Source organism: Delphinapterus leucas, unplaced genomic scaffold, assembly GCF_059928025.1.
Source record: "Delphinapterus leucas isolate spDelLeu-1000000601 "Yukka" unplaced genomic scaffold, BTC_Dleu_Yukka2 spDelLeu_asBTCV2_sq25, whole genome shotgun sequence".
NCBI classification, from domain to species: domain Eukaryota; kingdom Metazoa; phylum Chordata; class Mammalia; order Artiodactyla; family Monodontidae; genus Delphinapterus; species Delphinapterus leucas.
In genome coordinates, this window is record NW_028322234.1 from 4,616,187 (window position 1) to 4,636,852 (window position 20,666).

The following is a 20,666-nucleotide window of genomic DNA, read 5'->3' on the forward strand; positions in this document are numbered from 1 at the left end:
CGTCTCTTCAGCGGCCGCGGGCCGTACCTAGAGGAGGGGTTTTGGCTGGAAGGGGGTTGGACCTGCCAGGGCGCGGGGTGCGGGGCGGTAACACCGGGATTCTGAAATGTAGCGGCCCACTGTGCGCGGCAGCCTTCTTCCTCCGCTCCCCCTCCCAATTCCAGCATTCAGCCTCGGCTCCAGGATCGTCCCTTCCGGGCGTCCCCAAGCCCGTGTGGGAGTCCGAAGGGGTAGAACAGCGAAGAGAGGAGCCCCCAGGCCAACCTTCCCACACCGGCGGCTCTCCACGGCAGGGCGCACCCGCGCGAGCCCTCCCGCTGACCGTGTTCTCTGCACCCCCCCGATCTGCCACCCGCCTCCAGGCGCGGTCCTAGCTGAGCCTTCGACGACCCGGCCTCCCGCCCCGCCTCGACGCGCGCCCCCCGCGCGAGCCCGCGGGGAGGCAGGGCAGAGGCGGTGTGGTTGACCCACAAGGCCCCCGGCCAAGCTCCTAGGCCGGGTCGCGAGCGGAGCGGAGCGGGGCGTGGCAGGGCGGGGCGCGCCGGCCGGGCCGGGCCGGGGGTGTCGGATGTCACCCCCAGCGCACACCTCGGCCGGGGGGCGGAGGAGCGAACCACTGAGATGCGGAGACCTCCCCGGTCCTAGAGCGGAGCAGGAAGTGTCCCAGGGGAGGGAGCCGGAGGGCTTCGGCCTTTCCTTTCCTCCGCGTCCGGCGGGCTCCGGAGGCGGTCAGGCCTGCACGGCCCGCCAACTGGGACGCGGCGCGGCGGTGAGTGCGGCCCAGGCGGACCAGGCTTCTGTGGCCCGCGCGCCCTGCCTCGCTTCCAGGAGCCGTGCGGTGAGTCTCCGGGGAGGGGGATAAGACAACACAAATGTTGTTTTTCAGGCGCCTCCATTTGCTACCATTTCTTCCCTCCTAAGCGGAGCCGTGGTTTTCTGGATGAGCAGGAGACGGGGGCTCGGCTAGCCAGGGACGGAGTGGCCTCTGCAGAGAACCCGCCTCAGGAAGCACACCCGGGGGACCGGGCTGGAAGGATGAGGAGCTGCTGCCGCAGACTTCCGCCGCAGGAGGGATTTGAGTTAGACGCAGGGAAGGAGTTCCAGGCTGTGAGGTGAGGAGCCGGGAACTGGGTAAAGTGGAGGTGGATGTGTGTATGTGTAGGGAGGGAAAGGGAGAGAGGGAAAAGGAAGAGAGATCTGGAGCGAGGAAAGGCTTGCCCTTTTTCCTGGCATAAAATGCCCATCCCCTCCTCTTTCTGCTGATCCAGCTCTGTTCCTCCGCCTAGAGCTTCTTTAAGCATGCCCCGCCCCCCTGTGGGATCCTCTTGGGACCAACGTTAATTCATTCATCACACATCATTTCTGAGACTCCTGTGTGCCAGGTGCTAGGGTGACAGGAACACGGCTGTCTGGTTAGGGATGATGGGCAGAGCCTAGAGCCAGATGCCCGAGAGCGGGTATCTGAGTACTGACTGAGGGTGGGGCACAGGTTGGGTGCAGACCTGAGGAACCTAGAGGCCCTGCAGGTGTGTGATGGCTGAGTTCATGGAACGTGGCAAGTGAGTAAGGCTGAGATTGGGTGTCAGATGCAGGAGCAGACACTGGAGGAAATCCGGAGGCGGGGCAAGCTGTAGCGTGTCCAGCCAGATACCCTCAAAGTCCTTTTATGCCAGTCTGTATTTGTTTTTATGTTGGAAAGCAAAGAGCTATAGAGATTTGGGTTTTTTTGATTGCCATTCAGTGGCCTTGTTGTTCTTCTGTGAAGAACACTTGTCTTCCAGTGAAATGGAAACGAGGCCTGCGTTTTGCATGGAACCCTTGGGGGGTGGGGGCACTGAGCTGTTAAGATTAAGGTGCTGGCGTGCTGGGGAGCCTCATAAACCTGGTGAGGAGGGCAAGTGACCATGTCCAAGGATCTCAGAGGCCTTATGGTGGTGGTGGGGGACTGCGTGCGACCCCATGTGCCATTCATTTTCCCTGGGTCCCATAGTTTTGAGTAGTGGCCCCTACTCTCTGATGTCGCTCTGTATGTGTTCACTGGGGAGGTGGAGGGGCCCCTGAGCCCCACCCTACAATTATGGAGGCTGTGCCATGAGTGCCCAACCTCTGTTCTGCCTGAGAAAGGTCTGTGAGGTGTGTGTGGTTTTCTTCATTGTGGTTTGAAGAGAAGGCAAGATGGGTGGAGGCCAGGTGGAAGGTCCAGACATCGTTAAGTATACGCTAAAATTTACTATTCAGACTTCAGTGAGTTGGGTGGAGGTTCATCTGAAAGCACTGATGTTTTTAAATACATAATGTTATTTTTCTGTAGGAAACTCAGGATGTGGCTGCCTCTTTTGACTTTCTCCATCTCTTGTCTGGGGATCTTCTAGGCTGTCTGCTTTATTCCCTGCTTCCCAGTGCATATTCCACTGAGCAAGGCCGATTCTCAGTCTGTGTTGGTCTAGCACTGATCGTCAGCCCTAGCCACCAGCAGGATGAATTTCCTGGATCAGCTTTGAAGACTTTTCCTGTGCATGTCTGTCTTTGTCCTTCTAGCTCATTTTGTAAAGGTCTCAAGGGCAAGGACGGTGACTTTGGCTCTGAAGCCTCAAGATAGCGGCCTTCTCAGCTCGTCCATTTCAGGTCCTTTCCAGGAGGACCTGGACACTGAAGGTACCACAGAGCGTTAATTACATCTCTCTCCTGCATGCGGCCCTGTTGGTCTCCTGGGATGCTTGGAACGCCAGTGCCACGTTGAAATGCCACTGATTTTCTCCTGGACTCCCTGCCTTGTTTGTCCAGTCACCCAGTTAGGGGAATCACAAAATGATGCTTTTGGGAATGGGGTCATTCCTTCTCTCCCTTTGTTTAAGGATCATCCACACTGACACTTCTCACATGTCCCAGGGCTTCTCCCAAGGGCTGGTCTCTGTGGGCTTTTTCACTTTTCCCATCACCACCCCCAAAAAACTACTGCAGGAGACCAGAACATTGAAGCCAGTGATTTCTGTTTGGAAATAGGGTCGTCTTCTGCTGCTGACCCCCATCAAATCCCATCATGCCCACAGCCCTGTGCCCCCGAGTCTTGGCTCCGAAGGAAAGTGAGGAGCCCAGGAAAATGAGGAGCCCACCGGGAGAGAACCCTAGCCCCCAGGGTGAGCTTCCCAGCCCCGAGTCCTCCCGCCGCCTCTTCCGACGTTTCTGCTACCAGGAGGCGGCGGGCCCCAGGGAGGCCCTGCACCGCCTCTGGGACCTGTGCCGGGGCTGGCTGCGGCCTGAAAGGCACACCAAGGAGCAAATTCTGGAGCTGCTGGTGCTGGAGCAGTTTCTGGCCATCCTGCCCCGGGAGATCCAGGGCTGGGTGCGGGCCCAGGAACCTGAGAGTGGCGATCAGGCTGTGGCTGCTGTGGAGGCACTGGAACGAGAGCCGGGGAGACCCTGGCAATGGGTGAGCAGAGGGGGCTGGGCTGGGCTGGCTGGGAGGATGGGAAGGGAGAGGGAGAGAGTGGGGCTGGGCAGCAGGTGTGGAAAGGAGGGCCACCTTGTGCTTTGATGGTTTGGTGGGGTCACGCGTCCCCTGGCCAGGGATGAGGAATTCCATCTAGAGCTATGTGCTTCGGTTATGCCCACATTGAAGTTTGGTTTCCTAAAAAAGCAGATTCCATTCCCTAAAGGCCCTAATTGGTGGCATGGTTATGTTACCCCCGCCCCCGCACTTTATAGCCCTGTACAAGGCTGGGACTGAGCTTCTAGTGGTAGAGTCAACAGTCAGCAGGCCCAGGGAGGGAGGGGTTTGTCCAGTCCCTGGGACAGTTGCTGGTCCTCATCTGGCCAGGGACCTCTCCACCGAGCTCTGAAAAGCCCTCTCTGGGATTGCAGCTCAAGCACTGTGAAGACCCCGTGGTGATTGACGATGGGGACAGCCCTCCAGACCAGGAGCAGGAGCGGCTGCCAGCAGAACCCCAGAGTGACCTTGCAAAGAGCCAGGACGCCCAGCCCATGGCCCTGGCTCAGGGCCCCGGGCTTCCAAGCAGACTCTCGGGCCAGCTCAGCGGGGACCCAGGTAGGGAGCCCAAGGGAGTGGGGAAGTGGTGTTTGTACCTAGTCCTGTGCACTTGGAAGTAGCTCTTGACATTTGTAGTTCTCTCCTTCCCCCTAAGTAGCCTGGAACCATTTTCAGCATCTGGTTCTTCCCTAGAGCAATTCAATCAGAATCTCATGAGAGTATCCTCTTCATGGGTGCCAGGTCTGCCCAGAGGGACCTCTACTATGGGTAGGTGTTTTTGAGGCTGCATCATCTTGTCTCTTTGAGGGCGTACCTCTGGGCTTTGTTGGTCTGGGGACAGCTGGGCACCGTCGCCGTCCCATTAGGGCCCGTGTGGGGAGCTGAGCATGGCCATGTCCTCTTGTCTCTGTGAACCGCTCTTTCCCCAGCCAAACAACTTCCGCTCTCAGGATTGTTATAATGTTGCAAAGAAATATAAAAATGCTTCCTAGGGGATAGGGTGATATCTTCAGGACTTGGAGCATGGATGTTGGCTAGACGTGTCTGAATATCTGTACAAAATGCACCAATGGCCACAGTCAGGTGGCTTTGGCAGCAGATACACTTGGCTTTGAATCCTCCAGGTATGACCCAGGGCATGCTTCTAAACTCTGCAAGCCTCAGTTTCCTGGTCTGTCCAGTGGAGATAATCTCAATAAAGTGAGTCACATGAAATTTTGGTTTCCCAGTACATATAAAATTTGTGTTTACACTGTAGTCTATTAAGTGTCCAATAGCATTATGTCTAAAAAATCAATGTATATACTTTAATTGAAAATATTTTGTTGCGGACTATCATATGAGCCTTCAGCACGATGAAATGTTTTTGCTGGTGAAGGGTCTTGCCCCCATGCTGATGGCTGCTGACTGATCGGGTTGGTGGTTGCTGAAGGTTGGGGTGACTAGCAATTTCTTAAAATAAGACCACAGTGAAGTTTGCCTCATCCATTGAATCGTTCCTTTCACGAACAATCTCTCTGTAGCACGTAATGCTCTTTTATAGCATTTTACCCACAGAACGCCTTTCTTTTTAAAATTGGAGTCAGTCCTCTCAAATTCTGCCATTGCTTTATCAACTAAGTTCATATAATATTCTAAATCCTTTGTTGTCATTTCAGTAGTCTTCACAGCATCTTCACCAGGAGTAGATTCCATCTCAAGAAACCACTTTCTTTACTCGTCCATAAGAAGCGACTCCTCATCCATTCAAGTTTTATCATGAGATTGTCGCAATTCAGTCACATCTTCAAGCTCCACTTCCAGTTCTGGTTCTCTTTGCTGTTTCCACCACATCTGCAGTTTCTTCCTCCACTCAAGTCTTGAACCTCTCAAAGTTATCCATGAGGATGGGTATCACCTTCTTTCAGACTTCTGTTAATGTTGATATTTTGATCTCTCCCCATGAATGTTCTTTTTTTTTCTGGCTGTGCCGCGCAGCTTGTGGGATCTTAGTTCCCCAACCAGAGATTGAACCTGGGCCCCGGCAGTGAAAGCACCAAGTCCTAACCAGTGGACTGCCAGGGAGTTCCCGTGAATGTTCTTACTGGCATCTAGAACGGTGAATCCTTTCCAGGAGATTTTCCGTTTACTTTGTCCAGATCCATCAGAAGAATCACTGTGTATGGCACCTATTACCATGTGAAATGTATTTCTTAAATGATAAGACTTGAAACTTGAAACTACTCTTTGACCTGTGGGTTTCAGAATGGATGTTATGTTAGCAGGCATGAAAACAGTGTTAATCTCGTCCATCTCATCAGGGAGCTCTTGGGTGACTAGTCAAAAAGCAGTACTATTTTGAAAGGAATCTTTTTTTCTGAGCAGTAGATCTCAACAGTGGGCTTAAAGTATTCAGTAAACCATGTTGTAACCAGATGTGCTGTCATCCAGGCTTTGTTCCATTTATAGAGCACAGGCAGAATAGATTTAGCATAACTCTTAAGGGAAGTTTTAGTAGTTTTGGAATTGTAAATGAGCACTGGTTCCAACTTACAGTCACCAAATGCATTAGCACCTAACAAGAGAGTCAGCCTGACCTTGGAAGCTTTGAAGCCAGGCATTGCCTTCTCTCTAGGTCTGATAGCCCTATAGGTGGCATCTTCTTCCAATATAAGGCTATTTTGTCTAAACTGAAAGTCTGTTGTGCAGTGTAGCCACCTTCATTTCATGATCTTGGCTAAATCTTCTGGATGACCGGCTGCTTTACCTTGGACTTTTAGGTTATGGAGACTGGCGTTTTCCCTTAAACCTCGTGAACCAACCTCTGCTAGCTTCAAGCTTTTCTTTTTCAGCTTCCTCACCTCTCTCAGCCTTAATAAATTGAAGAGAACTAGGGCCTTGTTCTGGATTAGGTTTTCGCTTAAGGGAAGGTTGTGGCTGGTTTGATCTCTCCAGACCACTAAAACTTTCACCATATCAGCGATAAGGCGGTTTTGCTTTCTTGTGTGTTCATTGGAGTAGCACTTTTAATTTCTTTCAATAACTTTTTGTTTGCATTTGCCGCTTGGCTGTTTGGTGCAAGAGGCCTAGCTTTCAGCCTGTCTCAGCTTTTGACGTGCCTTCCTCACTACGTTTAATTATTTCTGTCTTGATTTAAAGTGAGAGGTATGCGGCTCTTCCTTTCATGTGAACACTTAGAGGCTATTGTAGGGTTATTAATTGGCCTAATTTCAGTATTGTTGTGTCTCACAGAATAGAGAGGCCCGAGGAGAGGGAGAGAAGTGTGGGAGCCACTGGAACACACACAACATTTATCAGTTAAGTTTGTTGTCTTATATGGGCATGGTTTACGGCACCCCAAAACAATTACAATAGTAACGTTAAAGATCACTGATCACAGGTCACCGTAACAAATACAATAATGGAAAAGTTTGAAATGTTATAAGAATTACCAAAATGTGACACAGAAACATGAAGTGAGCAAATTCTTTTGGGAAAATGTTACCAGTAGGCTTGTTTGATGCAAGGTTGCCGCAAACCTTCAGTTTTTTAAAAAAGTAATATCTGCAGAGTGCAATAAAATGAGGTATGCCTGGATACCCATAAAATACTGAACAGGGGGCCTGAGCTGCCCATGGTTTGTTTGGTTTTTTTTGATTTTTTTTTTTTGCTGTGCCATGCAGCATGCGGGATCTTAGTTCCCTGACCAGGGATCAAACTCGTACCCCCTGCAGTGGAATCATGGAGTCCTAACCACTGGACAACCAGGGAATTCCTGCCCATGATTTCTAGTTGAAGTAATTAATCATCGTGGAAAGAAGTGGTGCTCTCAGTTTGAAGGAAGTGACCTGTAGGGCGTGAGGGTTAGTTTGGGCAGACTTGGGCTACAGTTGTGCTATAGTTATAGATGGAAAAAGAAAGCATGAGGAGACCAGGAATGCGTTCTTACGACTCACAGAAGTTGTCCTTGTCATTGTGATAAGGTTTTCAGTTTTTAAAAGTTACATATTACATTTCTTTATGTGTGAAACTATACTGATTTCTGTACGAATCAAATTAACGCTCCAGCCTCTCCTTGGTTAAAAGTCAAGACAGATGTGCTAGTTTGTTTGGGCTGTCATAATAAAGTCCCACAGGCTGGGCAGCTCAAACAACAGAAATTTATTGTCTCACGGTTCTGAAAGCTGGAAGTCCTAGATCAAGGTATCAGCAGAGTTGGTTTCTCCTAAGACCTGATTCTCCTTGGCTTCTAGACAGCCGTCTTCTCCCTGTTTCCTCACATGGTCGTCCCTCTGTGTGTCTGTGTCGTAATCTCTTATTATAAGAGCCTCAGGCATATTGGATTAGGGCTCACCCCAATTACCTCTTTGTAACTTAATTATCTCTTGAAAAGCCCTATGTCCAAATCTAGTCCCATTCTGAGGTACTGGGGGTTGGGACTTCAACATATGAATTTGGCAGGGATGCAATTCAGCCCATAACCACAGGCATGAGAAACAACCATTTGCCCAAATAAACAATGCATGTGCAAGCAGCCTGGGTTATGCAGGTTGATGATGGCCATGACAGGACCCTCAGGAGGAGGAGGTGCTTCAGGAACTGTAGCAGGCTACTCGCTTCAGGGTGAAGTTCTGAGATGATCCAGCTACCATGGATGGGCTTTGGATCAAAAGGGTCAACGCTTCCATTTCTTGAGCAATAATGAATGGACAAAGTAGGCATGATGAGAGTTAGCTATTGACACCTTAAACGTTCAGGTGATGTATCATTGGGAAGCACTTCCAGTAAAAGCCATATAGTTCCTAATCTTGAAGCTTTTCCCCCAAATACAGATTTTGTTTAGAGGCTGAAAGCTGTCCAAAGTAATCTTTAAAGCGTCGATGTGCTCACTTATCATGGTGAAAGATAGGGTAGGGCTGTGTTTTATACCCCAGAAGGTGGCAGGTATGAGAGCCGGATTAAATCATGCCTTCCTCGAATCCATGCCCACCTAGCCTGAGCTTCTGGCAGTGGAGTGATGAGGTTGCCTTCCGTGGGGAATTCTCCTCACACACCCCCACCCAAGTGTCACTACTGGTCTGAGCTGGCTCCTGTCTCAGGCTGTCGTTCCAGATAGCCACACCTGCCCCTGCTGTTTGCCGAGCGCTTTATGTCCCAGGTGTGAGAGGTGAGGAACACTGGCTTCTAATGTTAGCTTTGACACTCATTTCACATCATGAGCTGCGGGTAACCTCCCAGATTTTCTCCGAACTGAGAGGTGATAGTGCAGCTTATTCTGTGAAAGGGCTACCTTTTGAAACACAGCTCATTTCGACATGGCTGCACCATGGGCCAGGTATGTGGCTCACTTCTTGCAGAAGCCTGGGCACGTGCTGGTCAGGGGAGAGAAATCATATGAGAATGTAGCAGAAGCCCTTGGGAGCCCAAGATAAGGGAGAGTGAGATGATCCCAGTACTACAGTGTGTACACATTTTGAGTGGTGGTGGTTGGGCACTGTGGGAGGTGCTCTTCCAGGAGCATCTGATAGAGATAATAGTCTTTCTTAAAGAGCTTTGCAATTTATAAACTTATAAATGTATAAATTTATATGACACTGGGAGTCCCACAATAATCTTAATTGCTAACAGCTCTTACTGACCCCTTTTACTCCATGGACCTCTAACCTTCATTTCCCTTGTATTGTGGATGATACAGCTGACGTCCCTGGACCTTCAGGGAGTCACATAGCTAGTTGGTGGCAGAGCCAACTGGACCCCAGGCATTCCCCGTTACTGCCCCCACTGACATGTCTGAAAGCAAAGTGACAGAAATCCTTATTTTGCAAGTGCTTTTTTTTTTTTAACTTAAATTATTTATTTATTCTTTGGCTATGTTAGGTCTTTGTTGTTGCGTGCGGTCTTTCTCTAGTTGCAGCGAGTGGGGGCTACTCTTCATTGTGATTTGTGGTGGCTTCTCTTGTTGTGGAGCACAGGCTCTAGGTGCGCGGGCTTCAGTAGTTGTGGCTTGTGGGCTGTAGAGTGCAGGCTCAGTAGTTGCAGTGCACAGGCTTAGTTGCCCCGCAGCATGTGGGATCTTCCTGGACCAGGGATCGAACCCGTGTCCCCTGCATTGGCAGGCGGATTCTTAACCACTGCGCCACCAGGGAAGTCCCGCGGGCGTTTTTTATGTGCATCATCTGGTAATCCTCTTTCTACAGGTGAAAAAAGAGACCCAGGATTTTATGAGCTATCCATTTCTGATCTCTTTCAGTCCTGCAAGACTCTCCCCTTCTTCAGGAAGCGAGTTTGAGGGACGCACAGCAGGTGACTGCCCTCCAGCTGCCCCCGGTGAGTGTTTTCTTCAAGGGTCTTTGAGAACCCCATATTTGCCTGTCTCTAAGCTGCATGGCAGCTTTTCCAGGACCCCAGCCAGCTTGCTGTCTGCCCCACAGGTTGTTCAGCCCTAGCAGAGAAAAACTAATACAGGAAGGGCATGAGTTTGTAAGATGCTCTTCTGCATCCCTCCTGCCTGTGTAGTCCTGGCTGTTTGTCACCTTCGGGAGCCTTTGTGCAGACAAAGATGGTGGAAAACAAATGCCCTGGAGTCCTCGTCTGTTGTCCTCTTGGCATCTTAGAGTTCCTTTCCTGTGAACAAAGAGAGACCTCTTCACTCTTTTGCTTCATAGGGTATTTTTTTTATTTAATAATAATCACGGTAGTAGCTATTTCAGAAGTATGAGGAAATGGAGGGAAAAAGCACAGATTATTTCAGCACCGTCACACAACCGTGCAGTGAGTTGCTAGGGGATCTCCTCTGCAGTTCCCCCTTCCATGTTCCCTCACGAGGCTTACGTTCTCAGGTGTCCTCACAGGATAGGGGCTGGTGTTGGTCTGGCAGGTGCTCTCACCCACCTCTTTTCAGCCCGGTTTCTGCCTTCGGCCTCGGTTTCCCACCATACCCCTTCATTTTTATTTCCAACGCTTTCCATTGGCTGGCATAACATTTAGTTGCTGTACCACAGAGTCATCTCCTCCCACAAGAATGGGCTGTGTGAAGGTATGGACTTCGTTTTGTTTCTGGTCCCCTGGCAGCTGGAAGACTGAAGGACAGTAGATGCACAGGAAACACATCTCAAGTTTGCTGTCTGCACAGTGCATTCGATAAGACTTTAAACTTGGGGAGTGGAGAGGGCTCAGGATAGGAAGGAATTAACCAGGGTACATGGGATGGGGTGTCTCTATTCCCTCAGTGCCGTACTCATGGGCCCTAGTGCTCAGCACACATGTTTTAGCATCCTCTATGTACTGTGATAGTTCTTGAACACAAATGACCCAAAGGAGATGAAACTCATATTTCTTATTAAAACTTGATACCTTTGACCAGTATGACACACAAGGAGATACTGTGAATTTAATATCTAATGAGCTTTGGTATTCATCTTGTGAAAGGAAAATGTAGATTTTGATAAATCAGTGCTGTTTTATCACTCTATTGAGGACAGTTTCTGCCTAGTGCACTAGAAATCACCATTGTGAAGGCCTTTTTTTTTTTTAGTTTTTAAAAAAAATGCATTTGTGGTAGAATGTGCATAACATAAAATTTAGTATCTTAACCATTTCTAATGTACAGTAGTGTTTTTAAGTGTTCAGTAATGTTAAACATATTCACATTGTTGTGTAGCCAATCTCCAGTATTTTTTCATTTTGCCAAGTTGAAATTCCTCACAAATTAAGTAATTAATTCCCTCCATTCCCTCATACCCCCAGCCCCCTGAAAACACCATTCTACTTTTTCTATGATTTGACTACGCTAGATAGCTCATAAAAGTGGAATCCCACGGTATTTGTCTTTTTCTGACTGACTTATTTCATTTAGCATAACGTCCTCAAGGTTCATCCATGACGTTAACATGTGTCAGAATCTCCTTCCTTTTTAAGGCCGAATAATATTCCATGGTATGTATGTAATGCATTTGGTTTATCTGTTCATTCATTGATGGACACACCTTTTATTATAAATAATGCTGCTATGATCATGGGTGCACATAAAGTTTATATATTTTTTTACACAATTGTAGATTCACATGTAGTTGTAAGAAATAACAAGAGATCCCTTGTACTTTTACACTAAATGGTAACATCTTGTAAAAATATAATATAGTATCACAACTAGCATATTGACATTGATACATATAGGATACAGATCATTTGCTTCACTGGAGGATACTTCATGTTGCCTTTTATAGCCAAACCCACTTCTCTTTTACCCCATGCTCTCATCCTTCTCTGACAACCACTAATCTGTTTTACATCTCTGTACTGTTGTCATTTCAAAAAAATTACATAAATGGATTTATCAGCATTAATTCTGTGGAGCTTCAGCCAGGGTTTTACATGTATCAGTAGTCCATTCCTTTTTTAGTGCTGAGTAGAATTCCTTGGTTTGGATATACCACAGTTTGTTTAACCCGTTACCTGTTGAAGGACATCTAGGTTGTTTCCAGTTTGGGGCCATTTTGCATAAAGATGCTGTAAACATTTGTGTACAGGTTTTGTGTGAACATCGGTCTTCATTTCTTTGGGGTAAATGCACAGGCATTCAGTTGTTGGGTTGAATGGCAAGTGCCTATTTAGTTTTTCCGGGAACTGCTACATCCTTTTCCAGAGTGACTGTACCATTTTGCATTCCTATGAACAATGTATGACTGATCTACATTTTTCACATCCTCCCACCATTTGTTGTCACTTTTTTTATTTTAGCCATTCTGATAAGTGATATCTCATTATGGTTTAAAGTTGCATTTCCCTAGTGACTAATAATGTTGTACATCTTTTCAGGTGCTCAGCTGCCATGTAAATATCCTCTTATGTGAAATGTTTCTTCATGACTTTTGCCTGTGATCTAATTGGACCATTTACTTTTTCACTGTTGTTTCAAGAGCTCAGTATATATTCTAGATACTTGTCCTTTGTTGGATATGTGTTTTGCAAATATATCCTCTCACTCTGGAACTTGTCTTTCCATCCCTTTAACAGAGTTTTTAGCAGAGCAAAAGTGTTAAATTTGGATTAAGTCCAGATTGTGAGTTTTTCCTTTTAAGGATCATGCTTTTGGTGTAAAGTCTAAGAACTCTTTGCTTAGTCTTAGATCCCAGAGATTTTCTCCTGTTTTTTTCCTAAAAGTTATATAGTTACATACTCATTTTACGTTTAAGTCCATGATACATTTAATCCATGATCTGTGATCCATTTACATTTAAGTCCGTGATCTCTAAGTTTTGTATAAGGTGTGAGACTTAGGTCAAGATTCATGTTTTTTGCTGGTGGACGTCCAGTTTCTCCAGCACCATTTGTTGAAAACATTGTCTTTCCCCCACTGAATTGCTTTTGCTCCTTTATCAAAAATCCATTGAGCATATTTGTGTGGGTCTTTTCCCAGGTTCTCTGTTCTGTTCTGTTGATCTTTTTGTCTCTCTCTCTCTAATAGTACATAATTTTGATTACTGTACCTTATACTAAGTCTCGAAATTAGGTAGATTGATTCCTCCTTTTTTATTTTTTTTTTCTCAAAATTATTTTAGCTATTTTAGTCCCTTTGCCTTTCTCTGTGAATTTTAGAATAATCTTGTCCATATCTATGAAGGGTATAACTGAGATTTTGATAGGAATTTTGTTAAACCTGTATATCAATTTGGGGAGCATTGACATTTTTATCATCTGAATCTTTCAATCTGTGAATGCAGAATGCTTCTCCATTTACTTATTTTTTTGATTTCTTTCATCACTGTTATGTAGTTCTCAGCATATAAATTTTGTATGTGTTTTGTTAGATTTATATGTAGGTACTTCATTTTTTGAGGAATTATAATTTTTATTTTTAATTTTGATAATAACACATCCATTTATAGTATAAGAAACACAATTGATTTTTGAATGTTTATTTTCTATTCTGTGACCTTGCTGGATTCATACATCAGTTTAAGGAGGGTTTGGGGTTTTTATTTTATTTTAAACAGTTCCTGGAGTTTCTCTGTAGACAATCGTGTCATCTGCAAATAAAGGCAGTTTTCTTTCTTTCTTTCCAGTTTTTATGCTTTTATTTCCTTTTCTTGCCTCATTCCACTGGCTAGAACTCCCAGCACAATGTTGAATAGCAGCAGCGGGGACAGACACATCCATCCTTGCCTTGTTCCCGATATTAGGGGGAATGCATTCAGTCTGTCACAATTAAGTATAATGTTAGCTGTAAATTTTAAATAAATTATCAAGTTGAGTAAGTTTCTTAATTCCTATTTTTCTGGAGTTTTATTATGTGTGATTGTTGAATTTGTCAGAACCTTTTCTACTTCAGTTGATATGATCATGTGAATTTTCTTTAGGCTGTTAATATTATGGATTGTATTGTTTGAGTTTTGAACCAGCCTTGCTTCCCTGGAATAAACACCTTCTTGTCATATAAAATTCTATTTATATATTGCTGAATTTTATTAGCTATTATTTTGTTAAGGTTTTTTTTTTTTTTGCTAAAAAGCAATCCATTTATTTGAGTGTACTTTTTAAGGCAATTTTAACTTTTTCCACTGCCGTAACACCACTCTGTATTTCTCACTGCTGGTCTTCTCTTCAAACACTTTTTTCAGGAGAATCCTCATCACTGTCTCTGTTTCTGCTTCTCTATCCTCTCCAATTAGAAGATCCAGTGTATCTCCCACTTTCACCGTTCTGCTTTTCTTCCATAATTTTTCCCCGTTCAGCCTGAGTTCACCTTTGTAGAATGCATCTTCCACTTTGTTTCTCCCGATATCTAGGCCCGTCTTCAGGGTAACGTCATATCGGAAAGACTGCACTACTTTGTCCAGGTCCTTATGGTCTCTGACCGCACTGGGGTCGTCCTCTGGCTCCTCTTCCTGCTCACTCATCTCATGAGTCCCCTTCATCTTCCACTTTTTGCAGAGTCTTTTTAGTGGATTTTTTAGAGCTTACATTACTTTTTTTTTTGCGGTACGCGGGCCTCTCACTGTTGTGGCCTCTCCCGTTGCGGAGCTCAGGCTCCGGTCGCGCAGGCTCAGTGGCCATGGCTCACGGGCCCAGCCGCTCCGCGGCATGTGGGATCTTCCCGGACTGGGGCACGAACCTGCGTCCCCTGCATCGGCAGGCGGACTCTCAACCACTGCGCCACCAGGGAAGCCCGCTTACACTACTTTTGAGTCTTACGGAAAATGGGAAGATATATTCTTGAGATATTAAAAGCCCTGAGAGTCTCAGTGAGAAAATGTTATGGAAAAATGTTTTATAATTTGAAGCATTTAACTTGGTACTAGACAAATACAAGTATCGATTCCAGGAAGCACAGTGTTTATGTGAAGGTGACCCTCGTAGCGCACCGCAGAGCCCAATCCAGGCATCTGGTTTTCTTAAAACGCTGCTGGGCAATCTGACGCTAGGCATAGCCATGGCTCGTACGACCTTCCCGGGTCCTCAAGGTCAAGGGAAACTGGACACCAGCGTCCTCGAGCTTGCGGTCTGTGCCTGCAGCCAACAGGAACGGCCGGGCCCAGGGGAAGACGGCCTCGGCCCGCCGGGTTCGCGAGGCCCCTAAGAGCCCCCGGAACCACGGGGCGTCCCGAGCTGGCCCGGCTGCGGCAGGACGCCAGAGACTCACGCAGAGACCTGGCAGGAGCGTGGGCGGGGGACTGGCGCTCGCCCTGCCCGTATTTCCCATGTGCTTGCTGTGAAGCAACAGAAGCGGGAGCGGACAGTGGGCACCGCACGCCGGGCAGGGGCACAGTTACCTGTACGCTAGCGCCGCTCCCCCTTCCCCGCCCCCCACCCCGTGGATTGCTGAGCGCTGGTTGTTAAGGATTTTTATATCTGTGTTGATGAGAGATACCTGTCAGTGGTTTTTGTTTGTTTGTTTTCTTTACTATCTTTGCCTAGTTTTGTTCAGGGTAATACTAGCTTCAGAAGATGAATTGGGAAGTGTCCCCTCTTCTTGTTTTCTAAAAGAGATTGTATAGAATTAGTGTTCATTCTTTGAACATTTGGTAGGATACTCTAGTGAAACTATAAGAACCTGAAGGTTTGGGGGTGGGTTGGGTTGTGTGTGGTATTTTAATTATATATTAAACTTCCTTAGTGGTTATAGGGCTATTCATACTGTTTCATAGTGGATGAGTTGTGGTAGTATGTATTTTTCAAAGAATTGTTTCATTTCATCTAAGTTGTTAAATTTTTGTGTGTGGAGTGATTTGTTGTTCTCCTTTATCATCCTTTCTGTTATCAGCAGGGTCTGTGATATCCCTGTTTCATTCCTGATATTGAAAATTTGTACCTTTATTTTTCTTTGTCAGTCATTTCAGAGGTTTTCAATTTTATTGATATTTTCAAAGAACTAGCTCTTTATTTCATTGATTTTTCTCTATTATTTTTCTGTCTTCAATTTCATTGATTTCTGCTCTCATGTTATTTTCTTCATTTAGCATGTTTGGGTTTGTTTTACTATTCCCTTTCTGGGTTCTTGAGGTGGGAGCTTAGATAATATATTTGAGACTCAAATGTTAGCATTTCTGATGTAAGCATTTTAGTGCTATAAATTTCCCTGCTTTAGCTACCCTACTGCTTTAACAAGGTCCCACAGATTATAATACAATGTATTTTTGTTTTCAGTCACTTCAATGTATTTTTAAATTTCCCTTGAGACTTCTTCTTTATCACACTTTAGAAGTGTGGTGTTAAATTTCCAAGGGTTTGGAGATTTTCCTGTTACCTTTCTACTATTGATTAATATCTAGTTCGATTCCATTGTTTTCAGAGAACACACGGTATTATTTCAACTCCTTCAAATTTGTTGGGAGTTTCTCCTCTCCTTCCAGGATTTCGATGACCCAGTGTATGGTCTGTCTTGGTATATATTCTGTGGCCATTTGAATAACAAAACATTTTGCTGTTGTCTAGTGAAGTGTTCTATAAATGCTGATTGGCTCCCGTTTGTTGATGGTGCTATTGAGTTCTTCTGTATCCTTGCTTATTTTCTAACTGATTGTTGTATTCGTTTTTGAGAGAGGGATGTCAAAGTCTCCAACTATAGTAGCTGACTTGTCAAGTATAGTAGTTGATTTGTCTGTTTCTCTTTTCCGTTCTGTCAGTTTTTGCTTCACATATTTTGCAGCTCTTTTGTTTGAGACATACACATTTAGGATTGCTATGCCTTCTTGTTGGATTGACCCTTTTATTATTATATGTAATGTCCCCCTCTCTGATAATTTTCTTTATTCTGACGTACCTTATCTGGTATAAATATAGCTACTCTTTCTTTTGATTAATAATTGCATATTAAATATTTCCCACCCTTTCACTTCCAACCTGTTGGTATCATTAGGTTTGAAGTGAGTTTCTTTTAGATAGCATATAGTTGGGTCATGTTTTTTAATCCATTCTGCCAATCACTGTGTTTTAACTGATGTACATAGACCATTTGTATTTAATGTAATTATTGGCATGTTAGGGCTTAAGTCTGTTCTGTTTTTTTTTTCTATTTGTTCTGTTTTTTGCTTCTTCATTTTCTTTTTCTTGACTTCCTGTGGGTTACTTGAACAGTTCGAAGAATTCCATTTCTGTTTGCCTAGTGCATTGTCAAGTGTATATCTTTATATTGTTAAAAAAAATATTCAGTGACGCTTGTTACAGTTGGTAAGGCAGACTTTATTCAGGACCATGTTGACAGGTATAGGGACCACTGTAACGGAATTTTACAGTGGAGGAGAGAGGCGGGGCTTAATTCCAAATACAGCATGGGCAAATGGGAACTTATAGCCAAGGAGCAGGGTGGGGTCAGTGGATGGAAAATTACTAAGAGAAAGCATCAGGGATAGGAGGGATTCTGGCTAGACCAACCTAACAGGATTCTTGCTGCAGACAGGCCAGCGTGACCAGACATCACCTAGGATGTGGAAGCCAATCAGATGTGGAAGACAGGACGTTCTGGTTAAACTGACTTATGCTGAAATTGAGTTTTACAAGGAAGTGCACAGATGGGCCCAGGGGAAGGTTCAGGAGCCTGACTAAAGTTTGGTCAAGCAAAGAACCTTTGTCAATAGAGCTTTTTAGTGATTGTGTTGCAGGAAAAACGGGGCACAAGAGGATGGTCATGTCCCAGGTCTTGGGGGAGCTCCTGGGACAGCCACTAAGTGAGGGTCCTTGGCTTCGCACAGGAAAGAATTCAAGAGTGAACCATAGTAGTGTGAAAGCGGTTTATTTAGAGAGGTACACACTCCGCAGTGTAAGCCTTCTCAGAAGGCAAGAGGCGGCACTGAAATATGGGGTGGTTAGTTTTTATGGGCTGGGTAATTTCACAGGCTAAGGAGTGGGAGGATTATTCCAGTTATTTTGGGGAAGGGACAGAGATTTCCAGGAATTGCGCCACCGCCCCGTATTTTGGCCTTTTATGGTTGGCCTCAGAACTGTTATGTGCCTGGGGGTGTGTCATTTAGCATATGCTGATGTATTACAAGGAGCATATAATGAGGCTCAAGGTCCACTGGAAGTCAGATCTTCCACCATCTTGGGCCTAGTAGGTTCTAACCGGTTTTTGTGGTATCCTGTTCTTCTTAATGGTTGTGTCATTTTTTTAATGGTTGTGCCCTTCCCCCTTCCTTCCTGTCTCAGTTGCTCTAGGTATTAAATATACATAACTTTACATCCCCTCCCCCTCCTCCTTTTATAATACAATTGATTTAAATAGTTTCTCTACATACATTTAGAACCACGTCAGACATTTACAACCGTGTCAGACAGTGTTATAACCGGTGCTTCAACTATCAAATATTTATTTAGAAAACTTAAAAAGGAGAAGGACAGCCTCGCCTTGCTCATATTTTGACTTAACTTTTTCCTCTCTTCCTTTCTTATGTTCCATAGTTCCTTCTCTTATTGTTTCCTTTCTGTTTAGAGAATTTTCTTTAGCCATTCTTTTAGGATAAGTCCGCTGTTGGCAAATGTACCTTTCTTTTTTTTTTTTTTTTTGGCAGCGTTGGGTCTTCATTGCTGTGCACGGGGTTTTCTCTAGTTGCCTCGAGCGGGAGCTACTCTTCGTTGTGGTGCGCGGGCTTCTCATTGCGGTGGCTTCTCTTGTTGCGGAGTACGGGCTCCAGGCACTCGGGCTTCAGTAGTTGTGGCGCACGGGCTTAGTTGCTCCGCGGCATGAGGGATCTTCCCGGACCAGGGATCAAACCCGTGTCCCCTGCATTGGCAGGTGGATTCTTAACCAATGTGCCATCAGGAAAGTCCACACATGTACCTTTTTTTGATTCATTTGAAAATGTCCTGGATTTCTGAGGGGGTTGGGAGTTCCAGCTCCCCATGTGGTCTCCACTGATACAGTCTGTGTTGGGGTGGTGTGGGGGAAGGACTGATATTAGTCAGCAGGGATGGAAGTCCCAGCTCTCTGCTTGGCCTTGGCCTTCTCTGAGACCACCAGTGGGGGTGCTGGGGCACTTCATTGCAGCCTGGTGAGGGTGGAAGTCTAGGCTCCCACCCATTCTCTGCTAGCATGAGCGAGGTTGGGGGCCATGTTTTTTTGTGGTGCTTGGCTGGACTAGAGCGGTTATTGTCTGTCTAGCTACTTTCCTGGTCCTGTGGCTGAGAGAACAGGCTTTTGTTAGGGTTGTATTTTTATCTGTGCCTGTTGGTATTTTGGGGTCACCTGCTCCTTCAGCTTCAAGTTTTGATATATGAGGCAGAAAGAAAAACCAGGGTACTCACCACTCTGTTGTTCCTCGCTGTGTTGTCTGAGGTCCCTAGCTGGTGTGCCTTCCTCTTTCCACCTTTCAGAGAGAATTTGCTGTGTTTTTTTAATATATAATTTCCTGGGGTTTTAGTTGTACTCAGTGGGGGGAATTAAAGGAATGTATGTCTGCTCCATCTTCGAGAAGGCAGCAGAAGTCTCCTCTGAAACTTTAATTTTAAATGGACATATTTATTTCCCCCACCCATTCTTGTTATAAAAATTGGCAAGATTTAGAAAGTGAAGGGATATTACATGTTTCCAGTTATCTGAGAAGATCTCTGAGTGTCTTGATGAACTTCCTTCTTTTCTCTGCTGTTTTGTTTGTGCCTTTCTAGGATCATGCTGTATTGAGTCCTGTGTTTATGCTTTGTCTCCGGTGTGTATGTAAGCATTTCTCCATATGATATAAAAGCTCCCTGGGTATCCTGCTAAGTGGCTGTGTCAGATTGTCAGTGATTGGAGCATCATTGATCCATTTCCCGCGACCTGGGACTTGGGTTTGCTTACATGATGCTGTGAACATCCATGCCCACCGTGTTTTGTTCCTATTGCAGTTTGGGGTAGATTCACAGACACCTATCCAAGGCTTACAGGGGAAACACAGCCATATCTGTTTTGAAAAGTACGTACCTGCCAGTTTTTTCTTCAGAATCTTCAGAACCAGACACCTCTGCAGTGCTGTCTTAGAGCACTGACTTCTTTCATAGTTCACCAATAGTGGCAGTTACCATCTTTTTCTCCTTAAGAGACTAGTCAGGGAGGAAAAAAACTTTTTCTTCTACTCTCTAAGGCTCCGTGGCTGGGAAACTGCAAATCGAGCTGATAAAAGACAGATTAACAGGTGAAAAATATTTATTTTATATGGCTATGGGGTGCCTCACAGAAATGAAAGGAAAACTAGAAGGCATTCAGACCCAGAGAATTATACCATTTTAACTACAGGCAGTACATTTATGGAGAAATGACAAGACAAAGAGGATTTTGAGCTTCAAGGGCTGGTAAATTGTGGGAAGGTAGCTATATGTGGAAACTAATGGAAGATAAAGGTTATTTAGTTAAATTTGTTATGCTGTCTCTGGGCTGATAGAGTCTAGAGTTCTGTCTGGTTATTAAGAGTCACATTGCCCGCCCTGGTAGGAGGGGAGGAGTCCTTCACAAAGGAAAATTTACACCCTGCCTTTAGGCAAGTAGGGGGAGGGTACTTCTTCTGCAGTCTTTCTGTTTCTCCATTGCCTACAGCTCAAAACAGCCCTTAGGCCAAAGTGGCATATTTTGGAGTGGTGTATTCTTACCCCCTTCGAGACCAACATCAAGTTCTTTGCTGCAAGCCCTTGTGAGGAGAGCCTGTGGCTTCCTGAGGCTTGTCTTCCACTCTGTGGAACTTGTCTTGGACAGACTTCCCCCACACTGGCCTCTGGCTAGCAGTAAAGCCACTTA

General features: G+C 45.6%; 1 protein-coding gene and 1 pseudogene across 5 annotated transcripts in view; one reads left to right on the top strand and one right to left on the bottom strand.

The window, feature by feature from the left end:
• The first annotated feature begins 577 nt into the window (after nt 1-577).
• ZNF496 (zinc finger protein 496) overlaps nt 578-20,666 on the top strand; it is a 40,111-nt gene continuing 20,022 nt past the window's right edge. The window contains exons 1-6 of one of the 5 annotated variants that reach the window (XM_030762290.2): nt 578-769; nt 887-1,112; nt 2,539-2,655; nt 3,004-3,430; nt 3,862-4,045; nt 9,717-9,793. In XM_030762290.2, the coding sequence (XP_030618150.2) occupies nt 3,041-3,430; nt 3,862-4,045; nt 9,717-9,793 (651 nt within the window). In that variant the 5' untranslated portion in view covers nt 578-769; nt 887-1,112; nt 2,539-2,655; nt 3,004-3,040. The other 4 variants (XM_022558631.3, XM_089905166.1, XM_089905167.1 and 1 more) reach the window with 4 other exon arrangements.
• Nucleotides 10,759-14,590, bottom strand: LOC149744053 (mitochondrial transcription rescue factor 1 pseudogene; annotated as a pseudogene).